The 26,452-nt window shown below is 42.3% G+C and overlaps 1 protein-coding gene across 1 annotated transcript in view; it reads left to right on the forward strand.

Annotated features, from left to right (window-relative positions):
- The window catches only part of LOC134867796 (aryl hydrocarbon receptor-like), a 34,604-nt gene that overhangs the window by 3,471 nt on the left and 4,681 nt on the right, over window positions 1–26,452 (forward strand). The window contains exons 2-10 of the mRNA XM_063888616.1: window positions 139–329; window positions 14,635–14,735; window positions 18,275–18,364; window positions 19,114–19,231; window positions 20,298–20,431; window positions 20,697–20,899; window positions 21,064–21,173; window positions 22,925–23,066; window positions 23,686–25,282. Coding sequence (XP_063744686.1) covers window positions 139–329; window positions 14,635–14,735; window positions 18,275–18,364; window positions 19,114–19,231; window positions 20,298–20,431; window positions 20,697–20,899; window positions 21,064–21,173; window positions 22,925–23,066; window positions 23,686–25,282 — 2,686 coding nt within the window. The remainder of the gene's footprint in view (window positions 1–138; window positions 330–14,634; window positions 14,736–18,274; window positions 18,365–19,113; window positions 19,232–20,297; window positions 20,432–20,696; window positions 20,900–21,063; window positions 21,174–22,924; window positions 23,067–23,685; window positions 25,283–26,452) is intronic.

The following is a 26,452-nucleotide window of genomic DNA, read 5'->3' on the forward strand; positions in this document are numbered from 1 at the left end:
GCTTTCTTTGGTTTGATAATAGCATATGAATGAAAGGATATCAAAGAGAAGTCATATTTAAAATGAGTTGGCCCTAAGTGGTCTCTGAATGAATCCCGGTGATTTGGTTCTGACCTCTCTCCATTTATTGTTTGTCAGGGTGAAGCAGGCACCTTCTTCTGAAGGGGCCAAGTCCAACCCGTCCAAACGGCATCGAGACCGTTTGAACGGGGAGCTGGAGCGCCTGGCCAGCCTGCTGCCGTTCCCCGAGGAGGTCACCGCCAGTCTGGACAAACTCTCCATCCTCCGCCTGAGTGTCAGCTACCTGCGCGCCAAGAACTTCTTCACCGGTAAATTCCCTAAATGTACCAAGTTATAATTGCTTGGCATATGACGGTTACGGCTCCCAGTGTTATTGGTGTTGGGACAAACCTGGGACGACTTATTTATCATATCTATCATCATGCAATTTAATTCTAGTCATTTGTTCATGATTAGTTTGACTGTTTTGCACACAATGGTTACATGGCAGCATTGATCAGGTCTGTCACATAGACCTGTTTGCGATTAGTGCTGCAGGTTTGGAGGGTCATTGTGTGTGCCATGCAGGGAAGATCAATATGAAAGTTAATGAGCTACTGTCTCTGTCCATAGGAGAGTGAGGGAGAAGTCCACAACATGTTTAGCCTAGCTTATCTGAAAGCACGAGCAACGGCTACTGGAAAATTCAGTAAACATTGTCACAGCTCATATTGAACAGCAGTGGAGAATTGAGCAGACAGTGTTCGGGCTTTCTCTCAAGCACAAACCACAGGACATTTTTTCCAGTCCTGGATGAAACCGAAGTTAAATCAGATCTTGCGGTTTGTTTTGTTTCAGGAGAAAAAACATATCTGTAATAAAGCAATGATGTAGCCTTTCATCAACAACAAAACATTTAACACAAAGCTCTAAAAGCAAGGGTTTAGCTCATGACTTTCAGATGAGCGAGGCCTAGTCGGGTAGGACATAAAAAGCCGGATGCATTATATTTGTGTTTGAAACCGCAGAAATGACAGACATAAAGCAGGAAATAGTGACACAAAATGAGATGGATATTGTGGAAAAAGAAATTGCATATGATGTATTTTTGTTTTATCGACGTTTTAATTTCACCTTCACACAAAAAGTACAATTCAGATATAAAGTGCTGCAGTAAACACTAATATATATCTTAAATATAATAGTAAAACCCGGGATTACCTTTTGCCTTTTATAGAAGGACTAGTGAAATGTAATTACCAGCTCACCCTTTTGAATTAATGGGTCGATAAGACGATGTGTGAATTAGATTGGGTAGTTGTAGTCAGCGGTCTCCTCTTTCAATCTTTAATTTTGTCTAGATCGTGATCAATCTCTTGAATGAACACACAGCGACGAAATTGAAATTGATCAAACCCTAATTGGTTAATTAAGGGAAAAGTACATGTCTTTCAAACCACATCTACATACAAAATCCCAGCAGCTCTTTAGCATCTTGGGCCCAACGGTTTGTGGTAAATTAAAACATTTCAAACCGGATGGAGCTGTTTTAAGTGGGCGGCTGCTCCTAAATGCCCCTGGTTATTGCTGTGGTCCCTCCGCCTATTATGGAAATGTCACAACAGCCTCCTTGCTCGCTCTGTATTTGTGCTGGATTTGTTTCCCCACATCTCACGGCTCATCTCATCAACCAGAGACGTGGACACCATCACAGCAAAGAGAGGAGCAACCAGCCACCGCCTTATTCACATGATTTCATCCGAGGGGAAAGGCCCTCAATATTTAATCGAGACCCATGTCCATGTATGTGTGTGTGCAACATCACTTATTCCAGGATTAGGAGCTCTGCCAGGCGTCCATTAAAAACTGTACTCCAAAGCAATCGGAACGAGTTGCATGCCGATGGATGGATGTGTACAGAGTTCTCTACGATGCAGAGTGAAGACATTGTTATTTTAGGCGCTGATCTTTCAAAGAGAATGCTGCAATGCGGCCGTCGAATGCTCTTGAAGAATGAATAATTCAGAGAAACCCCGGAGTTTAAAGAATTTATGAAATGGAGGCAGAGCAATGTTTGTTTAAGGCAGCGGCTTTTTGAGATGGCTGTTTGGGTGAGACGGAGAGGATACAGTCATGTTGATATGAGAGTGTTTTTGGGCGGATGTGGCGAATGCATTTCCTATTTTTATTTCCTGTGTGACTGCTTTGTTTACATGTTGTGTGTATGTAGAGGCTTTTGATGCCCTGGAGAAACGAAGTGAAGCCCGCTATGCCGCATTTTCTCTCTTCTGACTAATTCCTATTATTACTATATAAGGGCTATCAATAGGAGTCACGTTTATTATTCCCGCCCGGTAACATATGGAAATATTCCCCGGTTACTCGGCCTGTCAGAATGAATTATTGATAATGGATTTCAGTACCAATAGGTCAAGGTATAACCTTATAGAAGTGCCCTTTTGCCTAACTGCATTAGCCTACTTCCTGGACTGTCTTTAAGTAATTAACGAGCTCCGGGCTCTTACATTAAGAAAGCAGCTTCTCCGAGAGAAAGCTCCGATGGATCACGAGGGTCCATTGCTCCGGGGCCACCTCTGTGGTCAGCCATAATTGTTGTATGTAAACAGCACAAATCCTGCCCATCAGACGCGTCCGAAACTGGGTGGTCTGCAGAGCGGTGACTTAGCTCCAGTGCACTCTGGGAACACTGTTTGGATGTTTTAGAAGAACTGTTAAACACCCAGGGATGCTCACTCACATGCAATATTAGATGCTTTGGAATTGCCTTGTGCTGAGGAGAGATTGTCTTTTGGGATACTTTTAAAAAATCATTTCAGTGAGGTTTATTTGAACTGTGTTGTACCCAAACAGTCCCAGTCATGGGCTGTGCGTGTAACTGAATATGTTGTAGGAGTTGAACAAAGCCCTGGTTAATCTGCTGACGGTATTATCCAGCCCAGCTGCCATCTTTGTTATTGTCAGGAGTCACAATGGGCTCGCCCCTCTCAGCCAGTCTGAGGAGAGGGGCGGTGACTCTCCTAAAACCGATAACGCTGGGATCATTACCCCACTGTGGGTGTGAGGCAGCCCACTTAAGAACCATCTTCACAGCTGTTGTCTGTCATTTGGATCATTCATGCGCCATGCATGACAACAGAACTGCAGATATTGACGAGTTCAATATGGAAATGTGTGTGAATTATTTGTGCCCCTGGCTTTTAAATCTGGCTGTCCATGTGTTCCTTCTTTATGTGTCCGTCAAAATCAACATATCCTGCAAGATTTACACCACATTACTGGTGTCTTTTAAGAGTTCTGCAGTGAAAGGCCACCTGCAGTGTTTCAGTGTTAGTATTCTCACTGATAATAAGGTGAGGAGAATCCTGTGATACGCTTATTAGTTTTAGTTTGCTCTTTCCGCTCTACACTGTGTGAGGTGAGTTTTCCAGTGTCACTGGAGAGAGACATATCTACAACAGATTGCTTTGAAGAGGGTTTTGAATATTTCTTTTTTAAATGTGTGCTTTGGCTTTTAAAAGCACACAGGAGAAACCGTGACAATATATACTTACATTTTTTTAAATAAAAAAATGGACAGTGATGACGATGTCTAGTAAACGACTCCATCCAAGCTTGGGTGCTGAAAGAATGCAGGATACATAGTGCAAATGCAAAGTTAAAAGCAAGTTTTTCAGCATTTAAAGAATACAAATCTCTGTAAGCATTTGTCAAAGTTCAAATAATGGAGACACATTTTGGCCTTTTTAAAAAAAAAAGAACTGCGTTTAGAGTCTTAGTGTTTTTGTATTTTATCTTTGAATTCATTTTAGCTGACAGTGAAATAAATGGCTTTCCTCAAGTTAACCTTTACAGCATATGCAGAGTTCTCTTTATTGCCTCTCCTGCTGAAATCTGCTTCAACATAGGAGTTTACACTATTCATTTGTGCTCTTCCTCCATTGGCCAGAAGGAATAATACATTTATAAGTTGCATCTTTTATTAGTAGATATCTCACATATGTTATTTCAAAACATGCCCTGCAGTAATGCATTGCCATTACGGATGTATTAATTAATTCAAGCAGATGATCAGTGGTCAGTTTCCATAGGGAGACTCGCTCCTCGTTACGGTGTTTGCTGAATAAAAACCCTGACAGGATCCAGAATGACACAACTAAGCCAATAAGGGCTCTCCTGGGTTTCTTGGAAGAGCCAACATTGCCTGAAGCCAAATGCCTTGATAGTTCATTTCCCTTTCCTGCCTGCCCTCATTCACAACCCTCCCTACGTTCTTCTCCTCCTCTCATTTTCTGGAAAGGTTCCCTAAGTTCTCGAGGCAGGAAGACTCACACCTGCCATCACGTGACTGTTGTTGCATAACCAGCTCTCCTGCAGATGCCAGAGGGTCATTATTGGGCTCAGAGCTCCACAAATCACTGACTGTCACAGTGTTAACCTGCAGTGATACAGGATACAACATCATGATTAATCCTGTGATTGTATCATAGCAGTATGCCGGTTGTCAAAGTGAACCCAGCTCTTTCAGATACTCTTTTGTAAATATAGATGGAGATTAGGAGAAATAATCCCTGACTGCAGAGGGTTACTCTTTACTGTGCGTGGCTCAGTGTTTGACTCTCCAGGCTAGTGTGGGAATATTTGAAGCACAATTGAAGCATAATGTTTCAGATTACAGATTCTCAGTACAATTCCCAAAATACTTTTCTCAGGGAAGCAATTTTTTTGTAATGGTTTTCTTTCAAAAGGAAAAAGTTCAGCAGAGTTTACTTTAAAGCTGCACTAACACAGCATCAAATGACTGTAATGTGAAAGATAGTTTTACTGACAAACCCACAAATAATGATGAGCTGCAGTTCCTCTGAACCTTACAGAAGGGTTTTAGCTTCTTTTAGCTACCACATTCCCATCAGCGATGTTTCCAGTCATAGCAGGCAGCTGTATTCAATACAAATCATCGATAAACCTACTGTAGACAACCTGCCCAACCCCAAACAACAGGAGGACAATGTTATTAACTAGCAGCTGATCGTAGGAGAGCATCTGGCATGATATAAATTGTCCTTTAGTAGTTGGTCAAGACCAAAATTGAGCCATAAGGGTTGCAAATATTGACTTTCCATAAAAAAACAACAACAATAGTGTTGCTCTGCCTCTGCTGGTTAGTCTTTTAGCAACAATTTGAAAACATTGGAGAAAAATTACATTAATGGAGCGATAATGTTTTTAGCCTGTTTGCACTGTCCCAACATTTCTGAAAAAAACAGTGTTTATGTTATGTACTTTTAAACACAAGCTCCACCAAACTTCCTTTAATAATTGAATGTTGGTAAAGGGTGTAGTGTTTCTTGCAGCCTTCAACTCATTATAAAGCATCCTTTTGTGATGAGGACGCTTCATTAGATGCGTTTATTATTTGGAACTGAAGAGAAAGCTGAGGAGAAAAAAAAAAGACTTCTTCCCGTTTTTTTAGGGGGGAATAATAGCAGAATATGAGCTCCCAATCGACCACATTGACAGTGAAACACTATTACTTATTTTAGTTTTATACGGCCTTTCAAGCAGCAGTAGAAGGGAAAAACAAGTTTCCATCAGGCAGACCATTATATCTATTATAAAGGCTCAGGCTTAACATGTTTCCATTAATAGGGAGATGGCAAACATGGACCTGCACAGCACACACATTATGCAACTCCCGCTGGATTAGGACATGAATATAGAAAATGAATTATGTAAAACACTATTCTGATCCTAACCAAATGGAGCTTTGTTGTACGCTTTGCTGTACGCAGTCAACGTGCACACTATACAAATAGGAAATGCATTAAAGTAGCGTCCTGCAGCTCATGTTTCCCTTCACTATGTAACTTCTCAGGAAGGTTTATTGTTAAATAATGCTGCTGAATTCATGTCAATTAATTCCCTGAGGAAACATCTGCAGAATGGGGTGCTACAGGCCTGATGTCTGAAAAAAATGAGGCCAACTAACTCCCGTTTTAATGAAACTAATGTGCATACATGGCTGCAAGGACACGGCATGCACAGAATTGGCACACAGCTGCAAATATCTGCAGTCTGACAGCTTTTCCATAGCATGCCGCCGCTACCACCACTGCCGCTGCTGCTGCTCCAGGATTGGTTATGTAAGCTGTTGTGAAAGTCTTGTGACATGTCATGATACCCACCTCTGTTATGGTCTGAACGAGGGCTATGATTTGTTATTTGAAATGCCACCTCCCCTCCCCCTCCTTCCTGTAGGCCATCTAGTTGCGCACAAACGAGAGGCAGAGCTATGTGGGCTACATGATCGGCAGTGGGTCATCCCTTCATGACGACCCTGCCTCCCTCCCGCCCTCCCGCTCTCTGCTCGTCCTTCTCTCCGTCCTTCCCCTACAGGGCTTAACCCCATCCCCCCAGCCCCGCTGATCACGACACGGCGAGGAATGCAGGCCACCAAAGGGAAAAACCTGGTAATCAGTAGTGACCCCTCCCCATGCTACCCCGCCCAAATCCCATCACTCCTCACGTCCTCCTCCCACCTCTCTGGATCGCCTCTCATAAGCAAATATGCAGCCATGTGATCGAGAAACCTCGGGAGACACGAAAGCAGCACAGGGTGCGTGCTTTCCCCCTGCATTAGTGACCGCGTGTTCATGTTCAGCCTCTATGTGTGTGTGTGTGTGTGTGTGTGTGTGTGTGTGTGTGTGTGTTGCGTGCATCCATGTGTATGTTAGTGGTTGTGGGGGTGGTATGTATGCATCGCGTGTTCATTTGCTGCAGTGTTTGGGGGGTGAAGGAGTTGAAACGTTCTATATTTACTTGCTGCCATTCACACTCTGGTAGAATAATTAACACACAAACACACTCACACACATACTGTATGCATGCACTGTAGTGTGTGTGCATGCTTGTGTACATGCTGACACACACATTCACTCTGCCACTCGCCGTCCTGCACAGTGAGGGGATGTAGAAGTAGAACCGCTGCTGTGCAGGAGGGTAATGCGGCTTTGTTAACCTTCAACGCACTGTCTAATATTTAGCAGCTGATGCAGAAAGAAGACTTCTTCTGAGAATTTGTCAAATGATTTGTTTAATTTTGAATGTGTTGTAATGCTTCTTTCTTTTCCTATTTTATTTTACCTTGAAAATCACTAAGGAAGACAAGAAGGCCAAACACACAATTAGAAAATGCTACGATTGCATGCATCTCTCTTTAGATTGATTCATTAGGTGTAAAAGGCACTCCTAAACGTACAGAAAGTATTTTAGAAATACTGTCATGTAAAAGTCTTATATTCAATGTTAATGTTCCTTTTGTATTGGCGTTTACATATAACTCCCAGAATGATCCCTGTCAGATGTTATTGGATCATAATTGAATAAAGTTTAATCTGTAACGATACATCAGAACATATCTGTTTTGTTCATCTCAACCTTCAAAGTAAAAAGTATTTTCATTGCACTCCAAATAGCAAGTCAATGCATACATTTTTCCTAGAAACTCGTTGAATTCATGAAGCAGTTCTATTTTGATTTGAGGCATTTTGCCAGAAGGTATGGGAAGCACTTCCTCTCTTCAGTATCAGAGTCCTGACCTGCTACCATGTTACTGTACAGATTAACACCTGAGCTCAGCAGAAAGTGACTTTGAACTTTGTGGTGACGGTTTTGATGCTTTAAGAAGTTCAACATTTCAGATTACAGGAAATGAAACGAGGATAAATATGCATATGTACTCACATAAATACATGTATTTACTCAAACACGTATCATGGTAACATACAGTCCATACATGTATGCACACATGATGACGGAAAAACGAATAGCTAAACGAATACTTGATCTAAAAGCAACCTCTTTTCTCCCATCCTATAAATCCCTGCGAGTCAAAAATGGTGCTCCCACTGTAGATTAGTGTTTAGTTATGAACACACATCACATTAATCTTAGTTCATGTTTCCTTGAGCAAGGATGGAAATGGATCCCATATTTAGGCCAAGGGGTCCATTTTCTCCATTTTCAGTTTTTGGCTTTCGATGACAAAGAAAAGACAAACCAACCAGGCAGTCTTACCCTCCAGGAAATGACTCTGTTAGAGAAATTAAGTGCGATCTTCTCAGCCGTGAAAGTAAACGTAATTTGTTGTTTTGCGGCCATCCCTGCTGCCTGCGGTCTCAAACTGCCCTGGCACGGATCCAAAATAAACCACCTCCCTCCACCACCTAACCAGTATGGGGTGTGTCCGTTAATCGTTAGCATTAACACACCCGCTGATGGATGTCCAACGCCATGGATCCCTGTCACCGTGGTCCGATAGCCCCCCAGCCCCCCCTTTCTACAGGCTTAATACACTGGGTTAATGCTGTCCAAATATAGCACTGTTTCATGATGCAGACCATTGTTGTCCCATGTGACCTGACAGCAGACACATGCAATATGTGGTGAAAACAAACCAGTTAATTCTGAGTACTACACAATGCTCAGTCACTCAGAACATATGTCACTTAAAATTTGAGTTATTTATTTAAATATATAAAGATTTAGCATACTACCACTAACACTACTAATGCTATTTAACACTTGTAAGCTTGTCTTTAAAGGCAAAGGTTATAAATAACTTGGTAATGACCGACAGGAGAAAGTCTCCCTCTGGGTTTTTACAGCAGCTCATTGATGTTAACAACTTTATCCTTAATCTTTCCTCTGACTGGTTGCAAACACTTTGTTAAATCTCTGTTTTTGGCAGCGCCGTCTGTGTCTTTTCTTTTCGTATCAAGGTTACACTGCTCTAGAAAGTTGCCAGGATGGCATGTAGGGATTGCGCAGGAAATTGAAGCGGCACAAGCACAGAACATCCCTGCTAATCCTGTTGTAAATAGCATCAGGGGACGGATTGAATGTTGTCACATTTTTGATAAATATTTGCAGTGGGCTAAATGTTTTTTGGCTCTCAGCTTAGAGTTAACCAAAGCTCTCTGTGAGATAAACCCCCGCAGGTCTGGCTCTCGTTGAAATAGTGTCAGTCAGCTTTATGATGAAGGCCGGGACCAGAGCCACGCTGGCCTCTGGGTCACAGATCGGGACACAAGGACTCGTCTTGAAAAAGTGTTGACCACTTGACTTAATTTGGTTTGGCAGGGATATGCTGTTCCTGAATGTTGTCTCAAAATCATAATTTAACAAAATTCCTGTCTGGGTTATGTTCACTTGAAAAGTTATGTCCAGTTCAAGGAAAGTGCTGTGTTCTTCTTGGATGGATGGCCAGCATTTAGTGCAGGGATATGACAGCAGAGACACTGGGTTTGTGTCCCAGCTAACTATGGAAGCTCAGGAGGTTTTCGATTGATCAGTTGTTTGCTGCAACTATGATGCTAGCTGTTGGGCTGTGCTAATGTGAGTGAGCTAAATGCTAGCCGAGAGCAACTAACACTAAGGCCAAGCTTCTTTTTTAACTCTCTGTTCTGTCAAGGTGTGGACTGTGTAGGACGCAGCGCGCAACACGACCACAGGCCTTTAGTTCAGATGCCTTGTCTTAAATGTGGCGGTTTCTAAAGATGTTAAAGGACAATTGTGATGAGCTATTTAAGATGAGATAGAGGTAGTGTAACTTTATTCTTGTCTACTTCATCCTTATGCTAATATGAAGTAGCACAGACAGCAAACATTTTGAAGTATTAAAAATGTGTTAATTAAGTGCCAATTTATGAACTATTTAGTCTCAGTTGTGTTCGGGTTAAACTGCACCGTTCAGCAGGATGTGCTGCATGGTTGGAGAAGATTAGTTGCTGCTACCTTGTACAGTCACTATGCAAAGAAATGCCTCCATGGCAGCTGAAGTATGACAAACTGATTTTCAGGCTCACTGCTTGTTTGTCAGGTCTGATCTGTCAAATTCTCAAGCACGTACGTTAGCCGAGGGCCGACACAGGGCCCAGTGAGAGAACGACCGTTACCGTCTGCAGCTCTGCTCAGAAAGTCCTCCTCTCTACTGCAGCTCTGGAGCTAGGACATCAAACCATTTCATGTGAGGTTGAATCCTTTCAGACGGGCTTTCTCTGGACACGTAGTGTATGGGGTCTGAGCTGTCCATGTCATATTCAGTGTTGTGATATTCATTGTTTGTTGTCCAATAACTTTACAGCTCCATTATGCAAAGATAAGCATGTTTGGGAACTTCAAGCTGTTCTATTCAATTCACTGGAAACGCCTCTGGGCGATCGCCCAAGCGCTATTATGCCACATGTATGTGACGGCAGAGGGAATGTAAATTTTTCATTATGTACACTTGTGCCCAGTGAAGCTTGATAACCAGAGCTGCTCTTTGTCCTCCTCCTGGCCATTCAAGGGGCTTTGTGTTGGCCCACTTTTTCTGGCTGGATTAAGCCTCTGCCACTGCTGCATACCTGTGATTTCTGATGTGTAAACTACCAAAGTACAAACACACTGGAGCAACAACACACACACTGATGCTGAAGAAGAGTAGTGCTCAACGACAGAAATGGCGCAGATTCCCAGAGCACAGTATGTCACTGCAATGATTTAGCCTAGCATTACATCTTTTCTTTTTCTAATTATCAGGAAATAGTCAACATATGATTAACATACCTTATGTTTTACATACCATTTAGTTGGCTAGTCTTAAGCGACTTGCAGTAAGCGTAGTCAACCTTGAATAAGCTTCAAATAAGACACACCAACTTTAGTGCTACAACCTTCTTCTTTCTAGCGATGACCAAACACGAGGCGAGGATGCAGTAATCATCTTAAATCAGCAAAGACTGACCTTAAGTTATTTAGGATGCTGTTGCATTTGTTCCATATGTTCCGTCTTTAGATTATTGTTTCATCCTGACAACAGTGCGATATAATAAATGCAAAACACAGAAGAATCCTCACCTTTAATAGGATAGAAACCACCAATTTATTGGCTTTTTTGCTTGATATAAGACTTGATTATCCTACATTTCAGCACTAGTTGGCGTGTGTCTTTTAGAGATATGTAATTGCGACAAATGGCAGACAAAGGGAGAGCGGAGATATCACACAACAAAGAATAATGACTATAATGTAACCAGGGGTATACGACACATATTTATTCCGTTTTCGAGCTGCCTGGAAGCTTTTGCATCAACATTTTAAAATGCATTCCCAGCTGTGAGTAGCTCCTGCATTTCTTCCAACGCCACACTCCAACATATGTAGTGTTTGAGCTGCTTTGCGCTCACCATCTCCTCAGATTAGGTCCCACATTGTTCTCAGCTGTGCTCCAAAAGTCGATCCAAGGTTTTTGCATGGGAATAGGGTCAGGGGTGTCCAACCAAAGCCGTGTCTCGTGTGAAGGTACAAGCCATGGTCGGACTCCCACACAAAGCCCATATGCTATCCAGTGTCTGCGCTGACACTGCCAACACCACCACGCCCCTCAGATGGACTCCTTTTTAACCCCCTTTGCAGACAACAAAAGATCTGACCCAGAACCCAGTCACCCAATCATGTCATACATCACCCTGTGGGTCAGAGGTCATCACGGGTCGCCCCCCCGGTGCTCCTGCAGGGGTCAGAGATTAATATGTTTGACCACTGCTCTCTTTCTCATGACATCACAGCGCTTCATTGTCTCACGTTATAGAGATGACAAAAGATAATGAAGATATCGGCAAACGTTTAACTCTATTATCATTAATCATGATCTGTTTTGTGCCCATGGGATTTCTTCTACTGCTTTTATCCGGACCAAATACAAGTTGTCAAGTCGAGGCACAATAGCAATTTTCTAGTAGAAGGCCATTTGCTCTAAAAGTAATAAATATAAAACTTGGATTCCTAGTGTCTTATAAGTTGAAACGTCCTCTACTAAACCAATAAGACAAAAAGGCCATGAAAATAGACAACACGACTGCATTAATACCTTTAGATGCACTGAGTTGGCAACTTATTACATCAACCTTGCTTCCTAGAAACTAGGTTTGCATGTTACTAAACTGTTTTCCTATTTAGTTTGAGGTGACTTTGGCTGGATTACACTCAAAGGCAACTTTAGATTGAGTGAATGAAGCGTTATGTGAATGCACCGCTCCAACAACAAGGACAACTGTGTAATATCTGTAAGGGGTTAGGGTTAAATCAACTCCTCTTTTAGACAGTTTATACAAACACTGAACCATCAGTCTATTATAAACACCAACAAAGGACATGTTAAAGAAGACAATAAAGCTTTTTGAACATTGTATACTGATTATTCCTAATATTGACATACTGTTTTCTCATGAGGATGACTTAAATATCCCACTTTATCACAGTTTTCAATCTGAGGTGTTGTTGCATCATTATGATTAGAAAAGCTCAATCTCGATCAAATATTTCATTCATAATCTGTAAAAACAGATGGGGTTTGGTGCTGTTTATGACTTAAAGCTACTTTGAGTAATGTGTGTATCATTGTGGACTAGCAAATAGAAAAAATGCAAAGCTGTCGTTTCTATTTGAAACCAACGTTCAAGGCAGTTGGCCTCTTCTTCTTAACTGCTAGATTGGGTTGCGTAAATCTGAACGCTTTCATTGGTCGGGCACTGTGAGTGTTTTTTTTTACAACACAGAGGGCGATGTGAAGTTCAGGGATCTGTTCCAAAAGCTTCTCCGAGTTATCTGATTCACCGTTACCCTCGATTAATCTAACTGTCCGAATTTACTAGGCAGAGTTTTCCAGATTACTCAGTGCACCTGCTGCATGGAACATACAGAAGTTAGTCTTTTAATCATCAAAAAAAGCTAGAAAAATACATGTTTTCCATCTAAAGGGAGTAAATTATTTCTAACTTTGAACTGTTACAATGTTTCCAGTTAAGATAAGAATGTCCCAGCTTTTATATAACAGATTACCAGGAGCATCCAATGCTTCTGTGCGTAATTCCAACCACTACAGTCTGCAGCATGTGTCATGTTTCCTCCAGGCTGCTGGCATGCATTTGCATCTTGCACAGACGCTAGCAGAACATGTGACGCTTCATCACAAAGAGCTGCAGCTGGAGGTTGCTCTGCAGTGCCACCAGTGGTCAAAGAGTCCTCAGCCTGTCTTTAGGGAAAAGATACAGCAATATAGTCAGATGTCAGATTTCTAAATGTGGCGGTGAATACACAGAGATAAAATTGACATCCAACTTGGAAACACGGGGCTTTCAAAAGTTAAAGTTGTAGCTAAAATGTCTGAATTCAGTCTTTGAATCCTGGCGTCTTCTGATGTTTGTGGTTGTTTATACTTGCTACTTGCTAGGGATGGCGAGATTACTCAAAGCTTATCCTACAAGTGTACTGGTGCACAAAGTTGTCTTTTGATCCTTTTAAAAGCAATGTCAGATCAGATGTTCCATGGATTGTTTCTACATGAGCAGTGGCCTCTCCATTTAACCACCACCAGCCTGCTAACCGCTCCACAGCCTTGAGCACCGGAGCCCAGTACCAGGGGGGAAACAAGTTATGATGTCACGCCGGGAAAAAGGAGAATCCCATGAGGATGGGAACAGCTGGAGCCAGCAGCCAATGGAAAGATAGGTGGAGGGGGAGCTGGGGGAGGAGCAAGGAGAGTGGTGAGCCCTTTAGGGGGAGGGGGGGTTGAGCTGAGCAAGCGGTAAAGTGCAATATAGTGTCGTCTGAAGGAGCTGTCGCCTCGTCTCACTTGAATGTGGCAAGAAATTAAGACACAAAGATCTCCTCAGTGTCCCAACAATAATCCTCAGTGTATTTTTTAGAAAGACAAATAATTGTTCAATCTTCTGACCGTATTTAAACCTAATTAGTAGAAATGTATTGAAGTGGTAACTTTGCTACGGACGTGGCTTACAAATACGATGAATTTGACAATAGGAATTAGTATCAAGCACTAAATAAATCATATTTATGAAGTTTGACCTACAAATAAACAGTGTTCCCTTTCGTTGCTTAAACGTATTGTTTATTGTTTCACAAAAATAATTTCATTACACTTTTTGTAATTAATAAGATTATGAAAGTAAAGACAAAAATTCAATTCAATATTTTGATTTATCTCCTGATAATACTCAACAACTCAACAAAAAAACCTGTCTCAGAACTGGTTTTAACATCGAGTCACTTGTGTGGTTCAACTAAAAGACCACACAAATAAAATGTAGTTTGCTCGGACAAAGAAAAGCTGCAAAATACAAGTTGATTAGTTGAGAAGCTGAAATTAGGAATATATCTAATGCAAATGAGTCATTCATTGTGGAAATACTTGCAGTTTACAGGTATTTTATACAGTTTTTCATTATAAGGACGATGGAAATAATGATATAGTATGAAACCCCACCGTGATCTTCTAAGAGGCTAAAACTACAGCAAGAGATTAGTTTTTCTGTTCTGATAAATATCACTGATGTCATAAAGGTTCCATTCAAAACACGTAAGACAAAAGGTCTGCATTTGGTGAGTTAGACTTTAAGATGAGATGAGATGAATGTTTAATGAGCTGGGATCGGAGGCAGGCAGCATCTTGAAAACATGAGGCAGCCTGACAGTCACAGCAGTGCTTTGCAAACATTATCTCAGGAATAAAAACCTGTCTGCCTCTCTCTTTCTCTCCCCCCCCCCTCTCTACAGTCGCCCTGAACGGAGTGACTACAGCCGCTGGGAATGATGATGACAGCAAAACAGCAGGAGCGGTGGAGACTAAGATCCCTGAGGGCGAACTGCTGCTGCAGGTCAGTGTACTCTTAAAATGTATTTACTTTGATTAGAACTCTTTAATTGAGTTTGGGTTCAATATCTGAGATTGTTTGTTGCCAAAACAACCGTTCAATATGTTTTTAGGAGAGAGTGATTGCCGATGGACTGGTCTCCGGGTCATTGTCGTGTTTACTGTTTAGTTGTTTTTCTTCCTGACAAGTGCCCAAAATCTTTTGAGGTCAATGACAGCGGCTCTGAGGCTGAGGGCGGCTGAGCAGTCGATAGGTCTGGCCTCATCTGTTTGGACAGTCGGGTCTGCTGCTCAACTGCTAGCTCCGAGACATGCCCAGTCCTACTATGCTGTGACATCAGGAGCTCTATGCTTGTTATAACCTATTACGAAATCATTCCAGCCAAAATGTGGATTCCTATTAAATGGGAATGTGATATTTAAAGCATGATATGTGATTCAAAGACCATATTTCAGCCCGTTTGTCCTCAAATCACATATGAATCGGTTTTATTTATTTTATAATCACTATCATCCTCCGAAGGAAATACCTATGGGTTTTTTTTCACATCTTGGGTCATATTTTTGTAATTCCAGCCATCATTCCTGTCACTTAAGGTCAAACTTAAAGGCATAGTTTCCTAATTTTTCTATTAACATTTGTAAATATTTGAAAAAGCTCTCTATACAGTAAGACGATGGTCAGCGGTTGGTTAGCATAGCTTAACGTAGACAGGCTATCATTCATAGTCAACCTTTTTTTCCGATCAGAGTGATTATAATCATGATTAATGATTGATTATATTTTGTATAATTAATCGGAATTTGATTCTTCTAATTAATTTAAGTGGTACAATAAATCTAGCGGAGTGAAAAGCTCAATATTAACCTCTAAATGGCAGAAGAGTACAAGTTGTATAGTAGGTAGTAGCAAAGAATGGTTATACTCAAAATAGTAGCACCCTGATGTGTTACTTAAGTACAGTACATGCCAGTAAAAATGATCCTGGTTCAAATATCAGTTAAAAGTCAGCAACCAGTAAAGGAGGCTGTTGTGATTAATGAATTAATAATTAACGCCTCTGGTTTTGGGATTAAATAGTGTGCATCAGATCTGGGTGTACTATTTCACACCAGAAATATCTCTTTTATTAATGGGAACATCTTCCGGGTTCAAGATGATTACAGTATATCTCGCTGGACCTTCAGGTCCCATTTGGCTTTTTAAGAAAAGACCATCTGCCGACATGTTTTCTCTTCCAGTGAAACCGGAGAAAAAAACAACCTCTCCTTGTTTGAGGCGGTTGTTCGCCCTCTGCACTGTGTGTGTGACGGAGTGGAGCACTCGCTTGCTGCCTGCCAGATCTTTTTGGGATCTGCTGGACTCATTGATTTTCCAGTCCAGTTCCCCCCAATGTGCATCAACACTGGCATTCGAGGACAGGAGAGGAAACAGCCTGAGCGCCGTACCCGACCAGAGCAGGGAGTTTTCAGTATGATGATACGCGTTCATTTCCCCGGCCTGTTAGTAATGAGAAATGAGAGCTCATTTGGTTCCACAGGAGGCCTCTTTTTTTATTCTCCTCCTCCTCCTCCTCCTCCTCCTCCACCTCCTCATAGTCCCCTTAAACATTGGGGGGAGATGGACAGAGAGCAGTTCAAAGGCGGAGGAATGTAAGGGTTATTTCTGAAGCCAAGTCTGACTTTCTTTGCTGTTCTTCACATCAGACTCTGGTGAATTATAGAGGAACTCTGAGCATATCAATTATTCACACTCAGAGAAATGGAGGAAAGTATTAATTGTGCTTTTTCTCTTTTATAATCATTGAAAATTAGCGATTTCTGACAATAACCTGCTTTAAAAACAAGAGCGTTCACTTTTTCCCCCCTCTTCTGTTGCAATGCGAAATCTGTAAGCCATCATTTATGCTCATACTCATGACTGAGTCAAATCAGTTGCAGCTGGGAGGTTAATGAGTGCACATGAGTACTATTTGGCCTGGTTTCTGACGGTTGCGCAGCTTTGCACATCACATTGGGTTCCAGCAGCGGCAGAGCAATTAGTCATTTTGCAGAACTTGAACAAACGTTGCGGGAAATTCCATAAGAGCTTAAAACAAATCGAGATTATTTCTGAAAAACTGATATTTTCTAACAGAATGTTGACATTATGGTGTTCAGTGTGGCAGATAACAGAACGGCATGAGTCATCCCTGTGTCCTGTAGGAAGATTTAGGAGAGATGACTGTGCTGATGTGTTAGGCTGTTTTTGTTTGTGTACACGTCTGTTTGTGTGTGTTTGTTTACGCTATGTTGTGTAAGCATACAGGGGGAAGGCGAGTGTGTCCAGTGAGGTGGAAATAGTGGACCAGCTGTTCCCCTTTTGAAGAGAAACAATGAACATGCTCCTTTTCACTGAACATGCCTCCCCCTTTCCTCCTTCTTTCTGTACTTCCATTTTTGATTCAAGAATTTATTTTATTTTATCTCCTCAAACATCACAAACCTGAATGTCCACGCTGCAGCTGTTGCAGAAAAATGGAAGAGACTTATTTATAGAAATAGAAGAGATTTAATAATTCATATCAATAAAAAGGTTATGAATGCAAAGGGCTGACAGGTTTCACATTATATATGTATGCCTATGCGCTTCATATATCTTCATGACTAAAATCCTCTTCTATTGTGCCTCCAGTAAATTCTATTCCACATCTGGTACATTGCATTATAAAAGTCTGGGTTTTACCGTTGGACTGAAGATTGTCATCGCGCCACCTCATCTGTAATGGATGCTGACTTTGACACAAAATAGGTCTGATCACAAATCTGATCACTTGTGTCTTCTCCTGCCGCCTCCTTTTCTTTGCTTCCTGGATGTCAAAGCATTTAGAGCATATGAAGGGAAATTAACAGCGGTAGCTATCACTTCCTGTTCAGGAAACCTGAAATGACCAACAACCAACCTTTCATATTTTTGGCTACCACTTTACAATAAGACTACCCTTAAGAAGGGTTTACAGATAATTTGTTATTAATTTATTAATTAGGTTGTGATCACTTTATAAATCATTAATACGCTTTTATAATACAAGAGATAAACAGGGCAACTGTGAACGGTTGCTTGCCAAATAGTTTGCCACATTTATCTGTACTGCTAAGCCTTATATTGGCTACTTAGCTTAAGAGATGCCAAGAAACATCAAGATGGATGAGGGGAGAATCGTCTCAGTGAACAACAGATACCAAGGAGGTTGGCTGCTGAAGAAGACGGAGTAAGCTAGGTAGCCAATATAAGGCTTAGTCATCTTGCCAAATAGTGAGCCTGTGTTGACGTATGAAAACTATGTTAGAACTGGTTTATAAATTATCCTTAATGATTATTAAAGTGTTTACAACCTAATTTATAAGCTAGTTATAAACCCTTTATGAATACTTTATAAGGGTAGTCTTATTGTAAAGTGGTACCCATTTTTGTCTTGTTTGCCATTTAGGAAACTGAAAGCTCCTACGCAATGAGAAATAAGTGTCTCTGCTAACTGTGTGCATCCTTTGTTTGACCCACAGGCTCTTAATGGATTTGTCATGGTGCTCACTGCCGGTGGGACCATCTTCTACTGCTCTCACACCATCCAGGACTACTTGGGCTTCCACCAGGTAAGTCTGTTTCTATGCCTCTGACTTCTATCATCTCCAAAAATGGTTTCAAACCAACAAGGAAAATCTGATAAAGAAATACAACCCCGTTCTTAATGTTTTGAAGACATGAGGGACAAAAACATCCAACTTAGCCATAATTTAACTTCATCAATCAGCAGTATTGGGATCCTCAGAGGCACATCCTAGATGCTTTTTCTCCAAACTGATTGACCGCTTGGCTGGCTTGATGCATGGCTTGCGTGCAGCGTCTGCTGGGAACGGCTCGGGGGTCGGGTTTGATCCATCGGTCCACTCCCTGCATGGTGCAGAGGCAGAGGCTCAGACAACAGCAGAAAGACCCAACCTATTTATAGTTTGGCCTTTGGGGGGAAAAAAAAACAAAACCCACCAGGCTCAGCAGAGGGCTGCAGAGAACACATCTCTGCACCAGCGCTCAGGAGTGTACCTGTGCACTCCTGTTGGGGAGAAGCACAAACTGCAGGGAGAGCTTCCTCGCATATACTGCTGCAGACACACAAACCAAAGGGCTTATGGGAAAATGGGTGAGAGAAGCATACTCTAACAAGTAACCCAAAAAGTTCAACTGCACCCTTAAGAAAACATAGCAATCAATTCCATTTTTTTTTTTTCGGTGTGAAATTTTTCGCCCATCCTGTATGTCTTTTGTCATTTGACCCTTTTTATTTTGGCAAAAGATAACTCTTCTTCTTGTTGTTCTTCTTCTTCTTCTTCTCGTTGTTCCTCAGACGGATGTCATGCACCAGAGTGTGTACGAGCTGGTCCATACGGAGGACCAGCAGGAGCTCAGGAGAAACTTGCACTGGGCTTTAAACCCTCCTTCCATCACCCAGGACTCCCCCCAAGGTGATCACTCTCTCCTACTACAAGAGAACTCGCACACACTACACCAAGGCATTCACAGATGTGTGAGGAAGCTGGTTTGTTGAGATGAATTTAAATTATAAAAAGAGTTTCTGCTTTTATTTATTTCATGCAGAAAATGCTGTTAAATCTGTTTATGATTGCAGATGTTGTGGAAAGTGGGCATTTTTGAATAGACATGAACTATTTTTGCATAATCACAAACCTCTACAACTCACTCATACTTTATATCTGATATTAATAACAACCTAATTATTGTTCTATGCAAGATATAAATTCAGATACAGTTGCACATTGTGTTTCTGTATGTTAAGTAAAACTGCACCAAACCTTAACACACTGCAAACCCATTTGGACATCAATATGAAGCGGTTAAGCAGACCCTGTTTTAGGCACTAAGCTAGAAGACCATCCTCAGGTCAAGTCACGTGACCCAGTAATCTTCACTCTGGCTTAGGAGGTAAAGAGGTCCAAGATCTGTATTTGGGTTTTAAGATGCTTATGTCTATATGCTTTGATTCTGAGCAATGTGTTTAGACCCAAAGCTCTGACGCAGCTCACCCGGTCCTGCACTCACTGTCTCCCCCTCTAACTGAACCAATGCTGTCAGTCAGGGTTAGGGCAGAGTCGGCTCCGGGCCTCATTACATAAGTGCGTTTTATACAATGGATGGCTGCTGATGATATAAGACAATATTATAGTCCAGTTGAAGAATTAATGCAGAGGGCAGCATGACAACATCTCTACATTTTTACATTTGCGACATTATTAAGGCCTTTGAACACATCAGACAAACACTGCCTCACTGTGCTATGTAGACATGAAAAGCCTTTACTATAGAGGTGTATAAACCAATATTTAGACCACCTTAAGCTCATATAATGTGACATATTGTCAAACTCAATGTGAGCTAGGGGTCCTTTTGATTGCCTATTTTATGTTGCAAATACAGAGCAATTCCAAGCTGGGATTGTTCGATTTTTAAAGTCAAATTCTCAAGTTAAATTGTTTACTTTATAGAAATTGTCACCATTGTTTGTAACCACAGAGACGGAACCAGACAGCAGCTCGGCTGTGGTCACCTACAACCCTGAGCAGCTTCCTCCAGAGAACTCGTCCTTCCTGGAGAGGACCTTTGTGTGTCGCTTTCGCTGCCTGCTCGACAACTCCTCCGGCTTTCTGGTGAGGGGAAATGTTTGAACTGAAGAGAGAAAACAGTCAGGCCAAAGACTTGTTTTTTTAGCAGAGCTTGAAACTTTGAGAATGACTTTAACCTGTCAGCTTCAAGGACTGCAAAATTGATCCTCCCAATAATTACAAAAATGATTCTACTTCCTCCAACACATGCACCATCGCAATCATGCCCTTCCAAGACCCAAGCTATGCAGTCCCTCACATATACATTCAACACATTTCAAGAACTTGATGTATTTGTCTTTGTGTGCAGGCTCTGAACATCCAGGGCAGACTGAAGTTTCTGCACGGACAGAACCAGCGGCAGGAAAACGGAGGAAAGGCCCCGCCTCAGCTCGCCCTCTTCACCATTATGACTCCTCTGCAGCCTCCATCCATCCTGGAGATCAGGACCAAGAACATGATCTTCAGAACCAAACACAAGCTGGACTTCACGCCCATGGCCTGTGATGCTAAGTAAGAGGCTGGCATGCAACAGAAACAGAAACCTTTCACACAAACCAGCATGTTATCTTTTTCTCCTGCAGTACCTTTTAAGATCACCCATTAGATGTAGATGTAAGATGTGGCGTGTTCCATGGATACGGTTTTGAAAATGAATGATGGTGTTTTGTACACAGGGGGAAGATAGTGCTGGGGTACACAGAGGCTGAGCTGCGAGTACGAGGATCCGGATATCAGTTCATCCATGCCGCTGATATGTTGCACTGCGCAGAAAACCATGTCAGAAGTAAGTGCGGTCAGTGGGCAGCTGTGGTTTAGGTTGGGTATGACATGACTCACCATGAACCCACAACCTTCCCAGTCTGTGGGGGTTTGTTGCATCTCTTTCTCCCTCACTTCCTTTAAGCTCTCTCTACTGGGGCTATTCGATAGTATTAGGATAGGATTTTAAAGTGGAGAAAGTGCCTCTGGACCCTCCCCACATGGTGCTCTTCTACATTATCACATTTAAATAAGCTGCAGAAAAAACAGTTTTCTTCAAATACTTTGGGTGGATACCATTTCTTCAAGGTTTTTGAGGCATTTTCTGTCTTTAGTAGAAAGTGGGCAGAGACAGTAACAAAAGTAGCCTCCGGGAAAGAAGCCAGGGCCTTGCAATGACACATAGTTAAGGTCCCTACCCTTAGACAACAAACACGCACCTTATCACAATTCATGACAACATAAGAGAGTTGAGAGGATGTTTTTGACATGCTAAATAATTCAATTTAATGTATTTATTATTTCAAGGACCATGCATACAAATACGTTGATCTCAGAAAAGAGAAGAGATGATTTAAGTCTGATTACAGTCTAATTAATGTTGACCTGACTGTTTGCTGCATATCAATTTTTTTTGCACCATAAGAGAAAGAGCGAAAGCTAATGGGCCCAAAATACTAGAGCCACCCTATGCCTTTTGGCTGCATGCAAAGAGAGTTTTAAGGTGGCTCTAAAGAGATGTGTTTTCAGTCGTCTGAAGCTGTTCAATAATGAAGCGAGTATTAGTAGTAACAGTCCCTCCATCTTGGATGTGTATCTGACAGAATCCCGCTGCTATTTTAGATTTAGTCCTGTCAATAAAGTTGAGGCGGTCTGGCCGAACCTGGTCAGAGAGTTCAGACAGCTTTTGCAAGTAATCCCGCTGGATTACGGAGCAGATTGAGCAAAGCTGTAGGGCTGCCAGCGCAGAGGATAGGGCCCACAAATCCACCGCATAAGCAAAGCATCAGCGATGATCCATGCAGCAGCACCAACACACAAACACTTCAGAGGTCAGACACGGTGCAGACCACTCTCCCCTCACTGCGGTGTGGTTTAATCAGGAGGTAAAAACAGATACAACTTCAGAACCAGGGGCTCATTGATCTCCTCCTTTCTGTCTAGCGTAACAATTACTCATATTATGTTATATTACCATTTTTATACAAAAGGAGTAAAGAAAACACCCCACTGTCATACTGCTCCTTGTGTTAAGTGCTGCTCTTGATCCAATTAGAACTTCTTTACCCTCAGTAATTTATAACATAATGCAGTGAAAGCACATTACTACTTCCTAATAACTTCCAAGAATGTCAGTCAGTTAGTTAGTTAGTTAGTTAGTGAGGTCATCTATCCAAAGCTGGGGTCTGCTTTTGTGCGTGCATTTCTACCGGCTAGATTTAAATGAACATTTCAGTAGATTTGTCTTGCTGCTAGCACTGATCGCACATTTTTTGGTGATTCCATCAACCTTCCCTTGCCATAACCCAGCCAACTTTCACTTGCTGCTGGTAAATCTGACGCCTAAATGCAATGAAACACATATAACACGATCATGATCTCACAATGACTGTAGCATCAACTCATTCAGAACCTATCAATATCTTTTAGAGCCACCAATATGCTAAACTTCCTATTTGGATTCTGTCTTTGCTGAAATTAAGTAGTTTCTGCAGGTTAATGTGGTTTTTGTGGTTCAGTTCACTCATTGTAACTGCTTGTGTTTAATATCTTTAGTGATGAAGACGGGAGAGAGTGGTCTGACGGTGTTCAGGCTCCTCACCAAGGAGAATCGCTGGAAGTGGGTCCAGGCCAACGCCAGACTGGTGTACAAGAACGGCAAGCCAGACTACATCATCGCCACCCAGAGGCCTCTTTTGTATGTTTAATATCTATATATGATGTGTTGTAATCTTTTTCTTTTTTTACTAGTTGTACAAAATATTCAAAAACATCAAAAACAAATTGGCAGCAACTAAACCTTTTCACAACATTAACGATGGGCACACATTTTAAGTTTGTGTTTGATTAGATTATGCAGGGAATTTGTGTCAAAACGAAAAGGATCATGCTGAAGTGGTCTCTTCATTTACTCCAGGGCTGTATTTCAGTTATGATGTAGCACATACTCCCATCTTTTAATATTGGAACCTATCGACTTTCTGTCTGATGACGGTAAGCCTCTCTGAGCAAGAAGCCATATTTTGGGTGTGACCAGCAAATATCTTTGCACTGTTCATTTTCCAAATAGCGAAGTTAGACATTTTTTTATTTAACAGGGACAGTGCACATTATGAGACATTTCTGAGTTAGCCAAGAGGCTTTTTTTCATCTATGAAAATCTGGACAGACGTAAAGTCACTCTAAAACAAAAATAAAGTTAATTTAAATCATAAAAAAACTTGTATGACACTTATATGACAACTTCAATGATAGAAAAGCGGGTAAGAACCATACAAACAACTATGAATACATTGTTATTTCTTGTGTCTTTATAGGGATGAAGAGGGAGGAGAACACCTGCGTAAGCGCTCCATGCATCTACCCTTCACCTACGCTACAGGCGAGGCCCTGCTCTACCAGTCCAACCATCCCATCGCAGCCTTCAGAGACGGGACCCAGGAGAAAAACGGTAGTAAGTCAAAGAAGAGCCGGACAGAAAGGCTGTTGAGGGACGGTCTGGACCCTGGCTCTCTTTTGGGGGCGCTCATGAGTCAGGATGAGTCTGTGTACGTTTGCCAGCCGGCCCAGGAGCCCAAAATGTCTTTCCACAGCTTCTTTGGGGACCAGATGGGCTTCTCCGACTCCGAACCCTCCAGTTTGCAAAGGAGCTGGGACGAGCCGATCAACGGGATTCTGGGTCCGGGAAACACAGAGCCAGGAACCGGCTTTGACCCCCTGCTGTCTACTCTGGACTCCCTCTCCCTGGAAGGCCATGGGGTTGTGGATTCAGAAGAAGCGGGCTGTTCGAACGGCGATCTGTTTGGAGCTCTGGAAGGCCTGGGGCTGAGCGCCGAAGACCTGGAGCTGCTGTTGCTGGATGAGCGGATGATCAGAGTGGAGATGGACCCCGAACGCGTGCCCACCTTGGACGACCTGCTGACGAACGATGAGATCCTCTCGTATATCTACGACTCCTTAGAGGGGAAGACTGACTCCACAGAGATCGGAGGACAGGCGCCTCCCAGTACTGCCTCGGCGACCGTCACAGCTGTGTCGCTACCTGAAAGTAATCCCGCTCCTCAGGCTAATGTTCAGATGCAGTATTCTCACCACAAGCCTCCTCTGGTGGGGCAGGCTCCCATCCTGCAGCTGTCCCAGCAGATGCAGCAGCACCTCAACATGCGTCCCGCTAAAGTGGCGCACGACTGGAGCCAGCAGAGCAACCACACGCATACCAACACGATAGTAAACGGAGACATGATGGGGCAAAATCAACCAATCAGAAATGGACAATGGACAGCCACAGACATTCTAGTGAATGCTGGGATACAACACTATAAAACACAACAGACTATTTTCAACGGCAAGGCCACCGAGCTGCAGGGAGAGCTTCATCAGCATCCGCTCTTCCTCCAGCAGCAGCAGCAGCTCCAGCAGCCCAGGGCGCAGAACCATCTCGCTCAGCAGCCCAAGCCAGCCAACCTCAACGGCATGTGTGGCCACTCCAGCAAGGCGCATTCGGCGGGAAAGTCCCAATGGCAGGACTACAGGTTCAGCGAGAGTCTGGGCAGCACCTCCTGCCTTGATAACGGCCATAAACCTCTGACTAACGCCTCGCTGGACTCCTGCATGGATTATAGTTTGCCTAATATTGACAATGTGGATTATGCCATCAGTGGAAGCAGTTTGTTTGGGAGGGGCGGACAGCCGCACGGGGCCGAGTCCACGGTTGCATCCTTCCAGGGGATGAACCATAAACGGCAGCAGGAGCAGATCCCGGTTCCTTTGGCGCAGGTCATCTCCAGCCTATCGCAGTGCCCGCCCCCCAACGCCTCCCTGGAGCAGATCCTGGGGGTAGACAAGCCCTGCCGGCAGCTGGACCCCTACGGCATGGTGACCGCCGAGATCACTCATGACCCCAGTCCCAATAAGGTGAGGACACTGAGACACTGACATGTTGATCCGGTTTGAGCATGGATGTTTATTTTGTAGGTTTTAGGTATCAAATAGTCAAACGTAAATACAGTCTAGAAAAATACTTCCGGTCAAAACTACGGCCCTGCCCACTTTCCGGCGAAAATACTGCATCAGAACGAAGCGGAAAACAATAGTTTCTTCATGTCTGGAAGCTGCTGAGTCGTATATTGCACCTTAAACAACAAATAAATCCCGAGTTACGGTTTCTTTACTTCCTTTACAGAAAAAAAGTCAGTAAAAGAAACTACCGGACATCCATCCCCTATTTATTGTCCGTAAACACAAAGCTGTCTCTGCCGTCTGACGGTCTATACGAGAAGATTTTCATATATTTTGAGTAATTAAACAGTTTTTGACTAACAGAAATATGGTTTTCTGGCATCACTTTAACATTTTATGGGGAAATCTGCATGTTGGTTTCAGGAAGCACGCAGAAAGTTTAGACAAAACCCTGGATTATCAAAGTATCCAGCCACAAAATGAGCCATACTGTTCACTAGATGTTTTTCAAAACTTTTTAAATGATCATGCGTTGTAATGATTATGCTTCCTAGTTTGCTACCTTCTTACTGGTGCTCTGGTGTTTAGTCCACTAGTTTTGTCTATAGCTTCAACTATTCATAGAAAATTGATTAAATTAAATGAATAGGTATCATTTTAGTAATTTCCCAAGTAAAAAAACCCAGATATTTAGTGTTTCCAAGTTCTAAATTCGATAGTTTTTTGGTTTTCTAGGTTTGATAATAAAATACATTTAATCTATTTGAGTTTTGGACGATTTGTCGAAGAAAACAGGATATTAAATAGTTTTCTGATGTTTTAAAGACCAAACTATAAAGAGAGAAATCTATGAACTCTGAAGATACATTCAATCTGTATTGCAACTTTGATTTTCCAAAAATATAGTGGGAATTCTCTCAAAGCTTCATGATGATGGATAATTTCTTTTGGCAATAGGCAGAATTTTCTTTTACCTGCACTGTTTTCTGAGGTACATTAAAACCACATCACAGGCAGAGGATGAGTCATGATGGTTTTGGTCTTTCTTTGACCTTTTATTTCAACGGTCAGCCTCGTCAGACAAACTGTGCTACCTCCAGGGAGACCTGTCATCGTTTTAAGCAT

The sequence above is a fragment of the Eleginops maclovinus genome, chromosome 7, assembly GCF_036324505.1.
Source record: "Eleginops maclovinus isolate JMC-PN-2008 ecotype Puerto Natales chromosome 7, JC_Emac_rtc_rv5, whole genome shotgun sequence".
Classification (NCBI taxonomy): Eukaryota; Metazoa; Chordata; class Actinopteri; order Perciformes; family Eleginopidae; genus Eleginops; species Eleginops maclovinus.